Below are 15775 nucleotides of genomic sequence, written 5' to 3' on the forward strand. Positions count from 1 at the left end.
CATTCCTGCAGTTGCTCTCTCTTGATTTATTTACCCACCCTGCCAAAAGCTGTCTTTATGAATTTATTAGTATGCTGTTCCTTTTCGTTAATGCTGCATTGCTGATTGTGGGTATGTAATGAAATGTTTGTATTCCCCCCTCATCAATCTAAACTAGTCAGCATGCAGACGTCATCTGGTAGGAATGTTTGTTTTTGTTTCATCTCCTTCAAGCCTTTAATCTTCCAATGCTGTCGAGCGAGTTGTTTCACAAAGCCTGACAGGCTGCCCCCTCTACCACTGGCCTCCCTGGAAATGAAACAGAGGGGATTAATATCTTATATTTCATTAGCGTTGTTATGTTTCCGTTTCTTTATGTGGATTTTTTTCTATGAAACTGTTGACATAATCATGGAGCATGGATGTCTGTCAGTCAGTGCTCCATTCAAAATCCAAGAAAGAAATACTTAGACTCCATAAATTAGAGAAAAGAATTCTTTTACTGAAAAATGAAGTGGTAGCATCAAATATGATTCTGAATCTGAGAATTTAGGCGCGCAGATCACATATACAAAGTGATGAAGTTGTTCCCACCCCCCATAGTTCAAAAGATTCTTCCAATTAAAAGTTCTGAATATGATCATGTGGACATCTTCAGGTGGTGATGAGGCCTCTGTCCATTGACCTTGGAATATTTTGATAAAGGTTTGCAGCTGTGCAGAGAAAAGAAAGCTAAGCGAGAAATAGAAACCTAAAAGCAGGAAAGTATACTCCCCCCTACTCCTCATTTACACAACACAAGAATGTAACACCTCTAGCTCTCTTCCCAGACCATATCCCCCCTCCTCCCCCAGTTACTTATGGCAGCCAAAAGATGCAAAGCAGTAGTAGAAAATCTTGAAGGCTGACAACGTCATTGCTATTAACCCACAATGCTTCCACAATGGGATACCCCTTCCATTTTATCAAAGATTGTAACTTTCCCCTATTCTTTTGGGAATCTAATACTTCCTCTACCTCATATTGATCATCTTTTATTGGACCAAGAAGTGTTTGGGGTGAGTCTATATCTTTATATATACGTTTTAATAAACTGCAATGAAATACTGGATGTATTCTTTTATATTGTGATGATAGTTTCAATTGTACAGTCACTGGATTAATTACCTTTACAATTGGGAATGGTCCAATATATTTTGGCCCTAATTTTTTACAAGGAAGACCCAGATTTATATATTTAGTGGACGGATATATGAGATCTCCAATGTGGAAAGGTTTTTGTTCACTTCTCCATTTGTCAAATTGTTTTTTACATGCAATGAAGGCATCACGTAAGGCTTCTCTTACATATTTCCATGATTGTTGTATTTGTTCATACCATTGCTTCTGCATTACTGGTGTCTCTGTACTATGTGGCAATTCTGGAATTGGTTTTAACTCATTTCTATATACTATTTGAAATGGGGTATATCCTGTGCTGCTATGTATAGCGTTATTATAAGCGAACTCTGCGAATGATAATAATTCAGACCAATCGTTTTGTTGATATGATACATAACACCTTAGATATCGTTCTATGGCTGCATTGGCTCGCTCTGCAGCGCCGTTTGTACTCGAGTGGTAAGCAGTACTTAACCCCTGCTGTGAGCCTATCGTTTTCACAAACTCTCTCCAGAATCTGGCTGTAAATTGTACCCCTCTGTCTGAAATAATACATCTTGGTACTCCATGTAAGCGGTATATATGTTTTAGAAACAAACCAACTAATTTCTTTGCAGAGGGTATGCCTTTACATGGAATGAAATGCACCTGTTTTGAGAACAGATCTATTACAGTCCATATTACGATGAACCCATGACTACAAGGTAAATCTACAATGAAGTCCATGGCAATATCCTGCTATGGTTTAACTGGATCAGACACTTTTTGCAATAGTCCTAAAGGTTTTCCAGGATAGGCCTTACTACTAGCACATACTTTACATTTTCTAACATAACGTTCACTGTCTCACCTCATACCTGACCACCAAAATTGTCTCTTAACTAGATGTAACGTTTTAAGATATCTGTAATGACCAGCTTGTTTGCTATCATGGCACCTTTTAAGTACTAGTTCACGTGAGGTAATCAGTATATATAATTTCGTTCCTTTCCAAGCTATTCCATCAGTGATAATACATTTTGTTTTATTTCTCTGTAACCAGGGATCTTTTTCTAAAGCTTTTGATAGGTCATCTATTACTTTATATTTGAATGTTTGTATGGTATCTTTACCCTGTATAATAGGTTGTATCAGAGTTTCTCTTTTACTATCATTTTGTGGGAGTCGATATAATGCATCAGCTAGAAATTTTTTTCCCGCAGGTACATAAAATCATATGCTTCAACATCTTACCAGTTAATGAATATTTCAGCTTTAACAATAACAACACTGGAGCGCACAACAGATATAAACTAAATGTAAACCACCCCAAACTTGATTGCAGGAAGTATGATTTCAGCAACAGAGTGGTCAATGTCTGGAATTAACTACCTGATTCTGTTGTCACCTGCTCAAACCCCCACTCCTTTACCCTCAAACTAACCTCTATTGACCTCACCCCATTCTTAAGAGGTCTGTAAGGGGCGTGCATAAATACACAAATGTGCCTACCATCCCTGTCCTATTGTCCCCAATTATTAGTTCCTATTTCTTGTATTTAAACTTAAGTTTATTCTTGTTTCTGTTATATTGTAAGCTTTTGATAAATAAAATAAATAAAATAAAAATAAATTAATAAAATATAGTACAGCAATAAGTAGTAGCATTCTAAGTATTCCAAGATAACAAAGGAACATATTGTGTACTGACTTCATATTTGCATGTTATTCTGGTTTACACTAATGGAACTTTTTATTTGTGCATTAATTTCTCTCTTTGCTTGGCTTTATAATTTATATAAACAATTTATATGCTTTTGCATTATGTAATTTAGAATATTCATTCACTCATTTAGATCCTGACAGAATGAGTAACTTTGCACGTGCCTTTCTTTAGACCAAATAAAATGTAACTATAATTTATTTTGCTTTTTCACATAACCCATCCTTATATTTTTTAATATTGGATTTAGGGTATTATATCGGCTTTCAAATATATGGTGTGTGTACACATAAATAACAAAAGCTTTCAAGGACCAAAAAAGATATTTTATTAGAAAGGGCCACATTGCAGGAAATGTGAATTCTCAGGGTTATAATACAGCTATTATACCGCATGACCTCTTAAAATAGCCCCAGAATGGAATTCTTCCCATCAATTATGTTTATATTTTCATAACGGCTTATATTATATTTTGTTCTCCAAATTTACCTTTTCTACAGGGCTGGCTTTTGCTATTCTATCATCAGTGCACCCAGTGTTTGGTTTATATGGATCATTCTTTCCAGCTATTATTTATGCCATATTTGGAATGGGTCGCCATGTTGCCCCAGGTAAGTTATTTCTAAGTCCTAGTGGTTCAGTTTGAAAAACTTAGCCTATGTCTTCATTAACTCAATGTTATTTTGTATTTTATTCTGTAGTATTTCTTACTGTATGAGTTGAACCACGTGCATGCACACAACGTATATACACACTAAACCAAAATCAAGCAGAAAAAAATGTATCTTAGTGCTACACATACACAGAAAAATACATTTTTTTCTTCTTCCATGATGGAATAATATCCGGTTGGCTTCTCTGAGACTTTCCCAGAATTATTCTGCTTGTATTCTTTAGTAAGAACCCCTTGCAAATTCATTGAATGCAAATAGAGCAATGCATAATGAGTTGGATTCTTATTAACAATGTTGTTCAAGTGATTGAGTCAGTAATATTTGTATTCACATGACAATCCTAATGATTATGATTTCAGTCATAACTATAGTTTAGAGAAGATGAAGAATACATCCCGGAAGCAAGGTTTTTCTTTTGTGCCTCTCTGTACTTCCTTTGTATCAGGGTTGTCAAACTGGATTTCTTTGAGGGCCTGATCAGCGCTGTAGTTCTCAGTGGGTTGGCGGGGGTGGGGGGAGGGGGGAGATGAGATGGATGCCTCCTGCAGAACCCTACTGGCCAAAATGGGGCCTGAAGGGGGAGCATGTGGCCCCCCCACAGTCCATTTTCAGCCTCCATGGCCTCCTGCAGCACTCTGCTGGCTGAAAACAGGCAGCGGGGGCTGCGTGAGGCCCCCACATGGGCTGTTTTTGGCTGGCAGTGTGCTGCAAGAGGTGTGGAAACCAAAAATGGACTGTGGGGGGCTACATGAAGCTGCCCCTGCATTCCATTTTGGCCTGCAGAGGTACCGCGGGCTGCTCCTTTGATATTTTCAGGCTGGCCCCGCAGGCCAATTCTAAGCACCCCATGGACTGGATCCGGCCGATGGGCCTTGAGTTTGACAACCCTGCTTTATATCAACATTCTTTCCCTTTTTCTTCCCCCTTTTTCCTACTTATGAAATCTGGAAAAGTATGTGAAACAAGTTTAAAATACCCAAAATTATATTTCCTTCTTAAAATTCCAGGAGTTGAGGTATAGGATTGCTATGCATTTATATGAGTAAGTCAATAGCAGGTTCATGACATCCCTTATTGAGTTCTTCCCCCCCCCCCTTTTCTTTCCTATGAAATTGTCCATAGAGCTCAAAAGTGTCTCTCAATGTATTAGCAGCAGATATCAAAGTTTTAGATTGCACTCTTTCCTAGCCCTGCTTAGAGATTGACTTACTGGCTTATAATGCATACAGTGTAGGTGGCCCTCAACTTACTACAGTTCATTTAGTGACCATTCAAAGTTACAAAGGCACTGAAAAAAGTGATTTGTGGCCATTTTTCACACTTACAACCTTGGTACCATCCCCATCATCATGTGATGAAAATTCAGATGCTTGGCAACTGTTCATACTTGTGACCGTTGCTTTGTCCCAAATCAATGGGGGGGGGGGAACCAGATTCACTTAACAACCATGTTACCAACTTATCAGCTGCAGTGACTCACTTAACATCTGTGGTAAGAAAGGTTGTAAACTGAGGGAAAATTCACTTAACCACGGAAAATTTGGACTCAATTGTGGTTGTAAGTTGAGGACTACCTGTATGCTTTTCCTCTGAGTAATAATCTTACCTCTTTCTTCCCTTTTGATATCTTAGTATGTAACAAAGCCCAACAGGCAGGATTTGTTGCACTATTCTATATTTCATTTATTCTGAAACAATGACAGTCTTCAACTTAATAATTAAAGACGTTGACTTTTTAGAATGTGAAGCAGGCTTATTTCATAGACGAAACCATCTGGTCTTCGTTGCAGAAAACAATGGAGCTGAGTATGGGGTCATGTCTCTCATAATTCAATATGGGTTGAACATAATGTAGGAAGGTAAAGAGTTGTGTCTTTCTAGTATTGGGGATGGTGTCTCTGCACTTAAAATGCAGAACTGCATGGAACCTCACACAAAGCTAAACCCTCTGGGGCTGAAAATCTCACATACATGCACATTCTCCTTGGTTATTATTATGCTTTCTGAGAAGCAGTTGTGTTCTGTTGAGTAATTGCGTGGCTCTTTGCAAATAGCCTTTGTGCATTCAGCAATACATTTAACAACTCTGTGGGAGCGATGTGGTCTACTAGGATAGCAACATCCCATCCAAAGTACATAGAATTTGCATCGGAATGTATCCAAAGCATTTTGTTAAAGCTCTCTTGCCACTCACTGGCAAGCTGGATTGGGATTTTGCGGTGAGTTCCTTGGAAGTGATGATAATGTTGAGTCAGCAGAGTAGATGATATGTAGTTATTTTATTTTAAGTGTAAAAATTGCCCAACTGGGACATGATGCACTATTGGTTTTATTAAAAAAGGTATTTATATTATCTTATATTTTGAAAAAATGTTGGATGCACTTTGATTTTTTAAAGTGGTAAATACATGAGCAGATATTTACAGATTATGCTGTTATACTATATAGCTTATCTTTAAATGAAATAAGAATCAGCAGGATGAAGGAATTCTGTTTAAAGCCACATTCTGAAACAGTAGTGGAAACAGTTAAGCAAATATTAAAATGAGTTTTTAATTTTTATGTTTTCTTAAGTATCCGTTGGTTCATTAAGGATGTGTTTGTTGTAAAAGTCTCAGATATATCAGAGATGAATAGCCCAAGGCCTCAGGGCTATTACACGGCCTTCAAAATCCTTGACTTTTCTTCTCAAGATCTTTAAGAATTACCAAACTGTAACTGTTTGACTAGAGGAAGGAAGGAAGTTAATTAAAGAATGACCGTATTAATGATAATTTATTTTAAATAAAGCAAATGTAGATTAAATTAAATCTTTCTATGACTTTTTTTTCTACGGGTACCAGTTTTCATAATTTTCAATTGGCGTACTTATTGGCTGTGCTATAAAAATTTGTGTAGTTAATAGCTCCACCCAGTAGGAAGGGGCCATATAAGAAGACATTCTTGCATCTATGACTGATGCAGGGGTCTTCAAACTTGACAACTTTGAGATATGTGGACTTCAATTCCCAGAATTCCTCCTCCAGTCATGTAAGCTCAGGAATTCTGGGAATTGAAGTCCACAAGTCTTAAACTTGCCAACTTTGCTCTGACCTCCTTGCCAAGTTTGAAGACCTTTGGACTAATGGATGCAAATTCAGTCCATAGAAAAGGGAAAAGTGTTTTTCAGGCTAAACTATTTGTCTACCTTGGTCTGTACTGTGTGCCTGAACTCTCTAAAAACTGAGATATAAGTATTTTCTGTTGTATGCTGTTTCTTTTATACACATAACCAGCAACTGATTTCTCATACAAAGAATCAGTTTCTACCTACAGTTTTTCAAACTATTTCCCTCCTTATTTTATGCTAACATTTATGCAGTCTAGACCATTGCTGGACATCAAACTATCCCTGGAAATATTTTTTAAAAAATTCAGATAAGCTTCAGCACAAGGATTGCATATATATGCAGTCATATGACTTATGTATATACAAAAAACAGTGAACAGCTTGTTGCCTAGAATTTGTATAATGTACAATGGAGTTCTCAATATGGAAATGAATTCTCATGGCAAGAGGAAATGTATAAAGGTGATGTTTGCAGAAAGCAAAATGATGATGATATTATCCATTTGATGTTATGCAGTTATGTCTGACTCTTGGTGATTCTCTAACTCAAGTCTCTTTACAACTTCCGATCTTTGCCCTACTTTCTATGCTCTGGCTGGTATCAGCTCTGATGGTGGAGAGAAAAATATGCTGAGAAGACTTAGTGCTTAGGATATCGATATAGCTATGGCATACTGACAATAATTAGAATTCAATCAATCAGTTAATTAATCAATATCACCATATCTCACAACTTTCAGAAATTCAAAATAGTGATAAAACATGACATGTTCAAAAAATTCAAGTTAAAATTAGAATTAGTTGGGCATAGTCTGGAATCATATAACTATGATTTATTTAACCATGATTTTGTTAAATGTGCTATAAATGAGAAAGATCAAACATCATCATAATAAGACCAATTTACATGCAGAGGTTGGATTCACATAGAATGTCAAACCCAGCAATCTGAATCATGGCTTAGCTGTAAAGGTATTTCTTTCTTCCTAAGCAACTTAGAGTGATCTGATAGGAATTAAACAAATGATCACTAAATCCTCTTTCTTCTTTTGCAGGAACCTTTGCTCTGACCTCCTTGATTTCTGCAAATGCTGTTGAGCGTCTTGTTCCTCCCATAAGCACCAATTTCACCTCAGACAATACATCTGAAGTATTGGGCTTATCTGAGTTTGAGATGCAGAGGATTGGAGTTGCTGCAGCAGTTTCACTGCTTGGAGGGCTGATTCAAGTATGTTTTTCAGAATAGTTGAATTTTATAACTAGAAAAATCAGTTCTTGTACTAAAATAGCAATAGCAATAGCACTTGGACTTGTATACTGCATTACAGCACTTCACAGCCCTCTCTAAGCAGTTTACAGAGTCAGCATATTGCCCCCAACAATCTGGGTCCTTATTTACCAACCCCAGAAGGATGGAAGACCGAGTCAACCTTGAGCTGATGAGACTTCAGTTTGTTTATTTATTTATTTATGTATTTATTTATTTATGTATTTATTGGATTTATATTTCTGCATAGTCGGCATGGGTGAATAGGCAGCAATATAAATTCAATAAAAATGAATGAATGAATGAATGAATGAATGAATGAATGAATAAATAATCTGAACTGCTGAACTGTTGGTAGCTGGCAGTCAGCAGAAATAGCCTGCAGTATTGCGTTCCAGCCACTGTGCCACCACTGTTTCCAGGAGAAGCAAGCCATCATGAAAGGATGTATTTTCAAATGATTTGGGATTATATTTCACACATTATATTAAAGCATTATTTAATCATGATTTGTAATTTAAGTTGAAATTGATTTGTTTCACTTAACACAATAAATATAAACATGGCATACAAATCACAGTATTTAGGTTTTCACAACACACTGATTCAAAACTGAACAAAGTCTGATTGCTGGGAGTAGATAATCTGTGCATTCCAGAGGTTAATAAATGATAACTCTGCTATTTTTAGGGAAGATAGCCAATGATGAGGTATGATGGGAGCTGTAATTCTCAATATCCTAAATGCCTCTGCACTGTATACTTTTAAGCCAATTCTCTGGCTTAACATGATTTATAACCCCACCAATGGGGTGAATGTGTTTGAGAAGAATTGCTGTATCAGCAATTTTAATTTGGATGACCTTTGTACATGAAATGAATGAAAAAGACATCTTCACCTTGCATACTAAATGTTAGTGTAGGGTATAACTGCATGTTTCACACTTATCGTGCACAGTTTCATAAAAAAGTCAATCATCTCAATAACACTAGTGACTTTGCTTATATCATTTATAAGTAAGCTCAAATAATCAGTTGCACGTAGGCTCTTATATCTGGAAATAATAATTATGCTCCTGCCATTTTCCTGGTACAGATTCAGTGAATATGTAAAAGATAAAGAATAATTTGTGTTTCTGAATGGTGCATGTTTATCTTTAAGGGTCTAAGGCAAAATGGAAAGGTGTGCATGGGTCATATCCATAGTGAACTATTGGAGTATTCTAGTTTTGTAATGAAAATGATTTTTATACAAATTATATAACATATTAAGTGAGTCTCAGAAGCTTCTGTTTATATGCTTTCTTTCTGGTCAATTAGAGGCTTTGCAAATTATACAACATCCAGCTCAAATCATCAATTGAATTATGAAATATTTAGAATTCATTTGGGAAAAAAAGTATATTTGTGTAAGCGCACCTACATTGGTTGCAGAGGCACTCATTTTTCCAATATGAGATTTAATTGAATCATCTTTGAATGTAATATCTGAATGAAATGTTATTGTAATAGAAGTTGAACATATATTAGCAGTAGAACTGGCTGTCTTTTTTGTTTTCTACACTAGCTCCTGATACGTTTAAAAGACTTATCATTACTTGCTGATAAATAGTATCAGAAGGAAAACATATTTTATTCTCACTGAGCATGAACACAAAAATTAATCAGTGTTTTTTGTTCTAATCTTTGTTTATCCACTAGAGAAGTAAGGCATGCTTTTCAATTGACCTACACTGGGTATGGAATTATGGAAATCTTAATTTTTTTCAGAGTTTTATTCAGTTTTTCATCTTTCAGCAGTTTTGGTCTTTTTCTTTTTATCTTACTCTCTCTCTTTTCATCAGCTACTACAGCACATCTTCCAGAGATCTCCAGATGTTAATAGCACATCATATTTTTTATTACAGCAAAAGACAATTGTTAAACACATGTGATTGGAGAGGGATCATATTCATTAATATCCCTGCTGATATTTGTTTTGGAACCATTTTCATGGTTAACCTTGTTATATGAACCCAAATCATGTTTTAACTGGTCATAGCCTAGATAGCGTAATGCACACATGGTAAATGATGTTTTTGTTCTAAAGGAAGGCCAATAGCCAAATTTGTTGAGATGTTCTGAATAGCTGCATTCATACTCTGCTAAAAGTTTTTCTTTTTAAACAGTATCAAATAATTCAAGGTCAGTATGGTGAGGATCAGGAACAAATCCAAGCTGCTAAAGCTCTTGACTTTTATTTCCTATAATATGATCTTTTATATTTTAATTATGAATAGATAATGTATATTTGTGTGTGTGCATGGCTCTCTTTCTCTCTCCCTCTCCCTCCCTCAGTGTGTGTGTGTGTGTGTGTGTGTGTGTGTGTGTGTGTGTGTGTAAATGTGTATTGCATGTAAATAAATAAAGAAATATAAATAAATAAATAAAATAAAACAAAACACTATTTCCCAGGGGAGGTTTAATAAAATCCAGATAAGCTTTCCATCAGAATTTGAGTTCTATTTAATGGGCCTTGATTTAGCATACTTTGGGTCTAAGGGGCCATCTCAAAAATGGCTTATTAATAGATTGAAAATGTCTTTTTTAAAAAAACAAACCCTCTGCTTTAATAAACTCACTGTCAAATTAGGATTGGAGGTTCCTAACACACATTCCGGGATTCTGTACTTTGCCTCTAATTGCCATATTGAAGTCTGTGTGATTTGTCTTTCCTTGGTTATGCCTTTGGTGCAGTACTTGACAAAAGAACCTACATCACAAGGCTGTTGTGAGGGGAAATGAGAGGACCTCATGTGTACCTCTTTTTTCATTCCTGAAAAAAAGGTGGGGTATGTACAAGGTTGTCCTCAATTTACAACCACAATTGTTGCTAAGTGAGAAATTTGTTCTGCCCCATTTTTAGGCTTTTCTTGACACAGTTGTTAAGTGAATGACTGCGGTTCTTAAATTAGTAACATGGTTGTTAAGTGAATCTGGTTCCCCCTTTGACCCTGCTTGTCAGAAGGTCCCAAAAGGGGATTGATTACATGACTCCAGGACACTGCAACCGTCATAAATGTGAATCAGTTGTCAAGCATCCAATAGCATCATTTTGCTCATATGACTTGGGGATGCTGCAATGGCTGTAAGTGTGAAAAATTGCCATAAATCACTTTTTCAGTGTTGTTGTAACTTTGAATAGTCACTAAATGAACTGTTGTAAGTTGAGAACTAGTTGTATTTAACAAAGAAACATAGAGACATACACACACACACACACACACCAAGAGATACAGAAACAGACACAAGACACGCAGACAAACTGGCTCTTACTTCTATCTCTCTAGTTGTGATGTCTAGAAATCTAACCTTTTACATTCCAAATTTGTTAGTCTGAATTTTATAAACCGAATACAGTCAGTCCTTAACATCCATTCGTTTAGTGGCCTTACAAAATAGTGACTTATGATAGGTTTTTACACTTAGAGCCATTGCAGCATCCCCACGGTTGCATGATCTATCAGATTATTAATGTTAATAACGTTAATCTTCTCATCACTCTTTACCACCCATCCCCTCCCACTTGTGACTGTATGACTGCAACTTTGTCGCTTGTATACTTACGATTTATATTGACTGTTTCCTAGTATGATTTGATTGCTTATTGTATCCTATGACTATCATTAAGTGTTGTACCTGATGAGTCTTGACGAATATCTTTTCTTTTAGGTATACTGAGAGTATTTCCACCAAGACAATTCCTTGTGTGTCCAACCACCCTTGGCCAATAAAGAATTCTATTCTGTTCTGTTCTGTTCTGTTCTATTCTATTCTTACAGTTGTGCTGTCCCATGGTCATATGATCACCATTTGTAACCTTCCTAGCTGGCTTCTGACAAGCACAATCAATGGGAGGAAGCAAGATTCAATTAACCACTGCATGATTTGCTTAACAACTGCAATGATTCATAAAATGGGGCACAACTCACTTAACAATGGTCTTGCTTAGCAACAGAAATTTTGGGCTCCATCGTGTTTGTAAATTGAGGATTACCTGTACCATAACTTTTAAGTGTAACCTGTGTGACTTCTTTGGCTTAATATTTGTCCCATCCACAGAGCTTCTAATGTTTGTACATTGGAATAACCTAAAGTCAATGAAGACAAATGGCCAGAGTCAGCTATTATAACTAATCTCAGCGCCCGAGCCTGATGGTAAACTCATTTGGGGAAAAATATATTTATATATACACAAGAGAGATAGCATTTAATAAATGTATGAAAGTTAATATGGGTTGAAAGGGTATTCATGAGTGCAATGAGTAATGAAATAATTTCTACTTGATTAGCTCATAGAACTTTCTCATCTGCATTTTTTAAAAAAAGTGCAAGTTAGTGTTTCTCTTTCCTACATTAGAATCAGTAACTGCATCTGGATGCAATCTCTGTTATATTTCTGAAATTATATTATTTCTGGTTTCTCAGGTAGCAATGTTTATGCTACATTTGGGCAGTGCTACCTGTTTGCTAACAGAGCCAGTGATAAGTGCAATGACAACTGGGGCAGCAACGCACGTCGTGACTTCACAAGTGAAGTATCTCCTAGGAATGAAAATGCCATATATCTCAGGACCTCTGGGATTCTTTTATGTGAGTATATTGATAAATGTTTGTTGTGCTGTTTTGCTCCTATTTGCATGCTTATTAAAGTTGCGGGATAAACTCTAAATACTATTGTGACCTTTTGTATCAGGCCTGACTCTGTTATCTCCAACTGGAGTCAATTCTGGATGCAATTCTAGGTTTGCTATCTGATGCTATCTGGAACTTGCCATGAGTTCTGAAGCCTAGCTACATTCTACTGACTAGTCTTCAATGTGGCTAAATTGACTTCTTATTTAGAGAGAAGACAATATCAATGTTCACTATTGACTTTATAGACTTACTGAGTCCTTATAGACTTCTTGCATGAAACAGAAAAACCACGATTTATCATTTTGATGATTAGAAAAAAGAGATAATAGAAAAAATAGTGATTTTTGTTGTATAGATAATTTCAGATACACAGTAATTGCTGTAAAGAAAATTGAAAGCAACTTATTTCTATTTCTTTTCATTCTCTAAGAGACATAGATGGTTAAGCAATATGAAATATAAATAAATAAAATTCTTATCCATTATACTTTTTGCTTTTTATTTTGTTCTTTCTTTACCTTGTTAGCTATATGTAATAATGAATATTACATAAATATAAGAAAAGAAAAATATGAGCTCATTAGGCCTGGCAAGTATCTTCCAGACAGATACCACACTTAAATGGGAAAGGACCATGTCATATCCATTTTTAAAAGTAGCTGTTTCCAGCTGTACTTGGCTATGCAGAATGTTGAGATATGCAATATTAAAAATAAAGTATATAACTTCCAAACCATCTTTTCCAAGACAAGGCATGGCAGGATTCCACTTGACAGCTGAAATGCTGTGTAGCACATTTTCTGAAAATAAGAACAAGCTAAATAATATATAAATAATTCTTTAAAAGTGAGTGTTCATATTTAGGACCTGATCTCTTATTTTTCTTATGAACAAGTTTCTGAATTAGATGATTCAAGACTTAGATTTAAATTATGTTTGTAAAGCAATTTCATTTTGAATCAGTGTTGCGTTTGGCTGCCAGATGTTGGAGAAAAACACTTTTTAGCAATTCAATGGGTGCTTTCTGCCTGTAAAATTGGATTTGTTAGTATAGGTTCCAATCTTTTGAATAAAGCTATTTGCTTTGATAGCTGCACCCATTTAGAACTTCAACCTTAATTGCTTTTCTTTGCAGTTATACTTTTTGGCATGCTAGCTCTATGATGTCATTTGTATGTGTTAGTATGCACTATTCAATGATGTGGCTAAATTATACAATTATTGAGCTCTAGTGTGCATCTCTGTTGGGAGTGTACTCTGCAAATTCAATCTTGCCATGTTCATCAGCCACTGCTTTATCCTTTGCCTCTTCAGAAAGTCTGTTTGGACTTTCCATTCTAAAAATAAACTTTGATTTGGGGTCTTGAGATGAATTTGCTTTTTTTTGCTGATTGGATGTATGTAACATGTCTACATTCGTTTTGAAAATGTTATCTATGCAACTGTCTCTGTGTATGGTTCTCGAGCTGCACAGTGGCAGAGAAAAAGGCAATTCAGAGGGTGATTAAGATGGCCCAAAACATCATTGGCTGCTCACTCCCCTCTTTGGAAGAACGGTATAGGAATAGATGTAAAAGGAAGATATTTAATATATTGAATGACTCCTCTCATCCGGGACATCAGCTCTTTGAGCTATTACCATCGAGAAGGAGATTCAGGGTATTAAGAACAAGGACGACTAGATTTAAGAACAGTTTTTATCCAAGTGCAGTTTTGAGTTTGAATGCAGGGTCATAAGATTTTGTGGAATTTAATGGCTGAGAGTAATGGGGTATTTACATTTTTAAATTGTATAGAGATTATTGTATGGTCTGTTGTGTTTAATTTTATTTTTCTTTCAATGGTGTTGTCCAGTTTTACTTGTGGAAGAGCACCTCATTTCGTTGCACCCGCTTGCGAGTGTAATGACAAAAAAATAAATTCTTATTCTTAATTCTTCTTCTTCTTCTTATGTGATTCTTTTTTTGTTGCTGTGATGATTTGTTGAGTTGATTATGATTTAATTAAATGTCAACAAGGAACATAAAAGAACTTTCCTGTCCTTTGGTCTCACCAAGTGTTTTTCTCAAGTGTCTTATTGCATTTTTTTTTTTGAAAAGTCCAAGATTCTCCACAACAGCTTGCATGGGCTAACAAAGATATTTTATCCCTCTATAATTCAATTCTGGAAAGCTAGAAATGTCAGTCTCAGTTTCTTTGTGTTGTTGGACAAGGGCAATGGCTAAAACAAGAATAAGCGGTTAAACTTGATGGTAGAGTTCACAGCAACCTGCAACCCACCAAATTACCTTTTTATTTGTAGATGTCATCTTCACTGGAATTATCATTAGGACTCTTTCTAGGTTCAATTTACAGCCATTTGTCTGGAATAGTATGGTGACTTCTGATTGAACAGTGGGTTGGACTAGAAGACTTCCAAGGTCCCTTCTAACTCTGTTATTCTGTTATGTTCTGAATTCCCATGGAGCTTTTGTCTTTGCTTGGAGAACCTTAGACCCTATTCATGTGAGTGTATTGAAGGTGAGCCTTAGAGCTTGATATCACTGCCTCTCTTAAACTAGGCTTTGACTTGTTTCTCTGCCATTAATGGCAGATTCTTCTGTAGCTCATTGGCTATTAGAACTAATATTCCATGTCATAATTATTGATGTTTCTAAAATTAAAATTAATTTTGGAAACTGTTACAAGCATAGTTGACTCAACTTGCCATGTCAGTTGTCTGCCATATATCTTTCACATATTAAATAGTATATATTTGTGTTCATCTAGACTTCTATAGGTATATAAAGCAAAGCAATGATTCATACTGTATTTCAGAAGATTAAGAAGCCTCCTGGAAATTACAGGAAAGATGAAACATTTAGCAAAAGTTAAACTCCTCTCTTTTCTCTAATAAAGATTTGAACTGAATACGCATCTCTTCAGAAAACAAAAGAAACTCCAGCAATGTGGAGGGCATTGCTGGATCCAATCTTTAATAGCAATAGCACTTAGACTCACATACCACTTTATAGTGCTTTACAGCCCTCTCTAAGCGGTTTACAGAGTCAGCATATTGCCCTCAACAATCTGAGTCCTCATTTTATCCACCTCTGAAAGATGGAAGGCTGAGTCAACCTTGAGGCTGGTGGAATTGTAGGCAGCCAATAGTCAGCAGAAATGGCCTGCAGTACTGCATTCTAACCACTGCGCCACCGAGGCTCATAAT

General features: G+C 36.0%; 1 protein-coding gene across 2 annotated transcripts in view; it reads left to right on the forward strand.

The window, feature by feature from the left end:
* The window catches only part of SLC26A7 (solute carrier family 26 member 7), a 51701-nt gene that overhangs the window by 8158 nt on the left and 27768 nt on the right, over positions 1–15775 (forward strand). For both annotated transcript variants that reach the window (XM_026705985.2, XM_026705984.2), the window contains exons 2-4: positions 3342–3452; positions 7680–7852; positions 12358–12522. In XM_026705985.2, coding sequence (XP_026561770.1) covers positions 3342–3452; positions 7680–7852; positions 12358–12522 — 449 coding nt within the window. The remainder of the gene's footprint in view (positions 1–3341; positions 3453–7679; positions 7853–12357; positions 12523–15775) is intronic.

The sequence above is a fragment of the Pseudonaja textilis genome, chromosome 3 (genome assembly GCF_049901715.1).
Source record: "Pseudonaja textilis isolate UNSWEBS1 chromosome 3, rPseTex1.2, whole genome shotgun sequence".
NCBI lineage: Eukaryota > Metazoa > Chordata > Lepidosauria > Squamata > Elapidae > Pseudonaja > Pseudonaja textilis.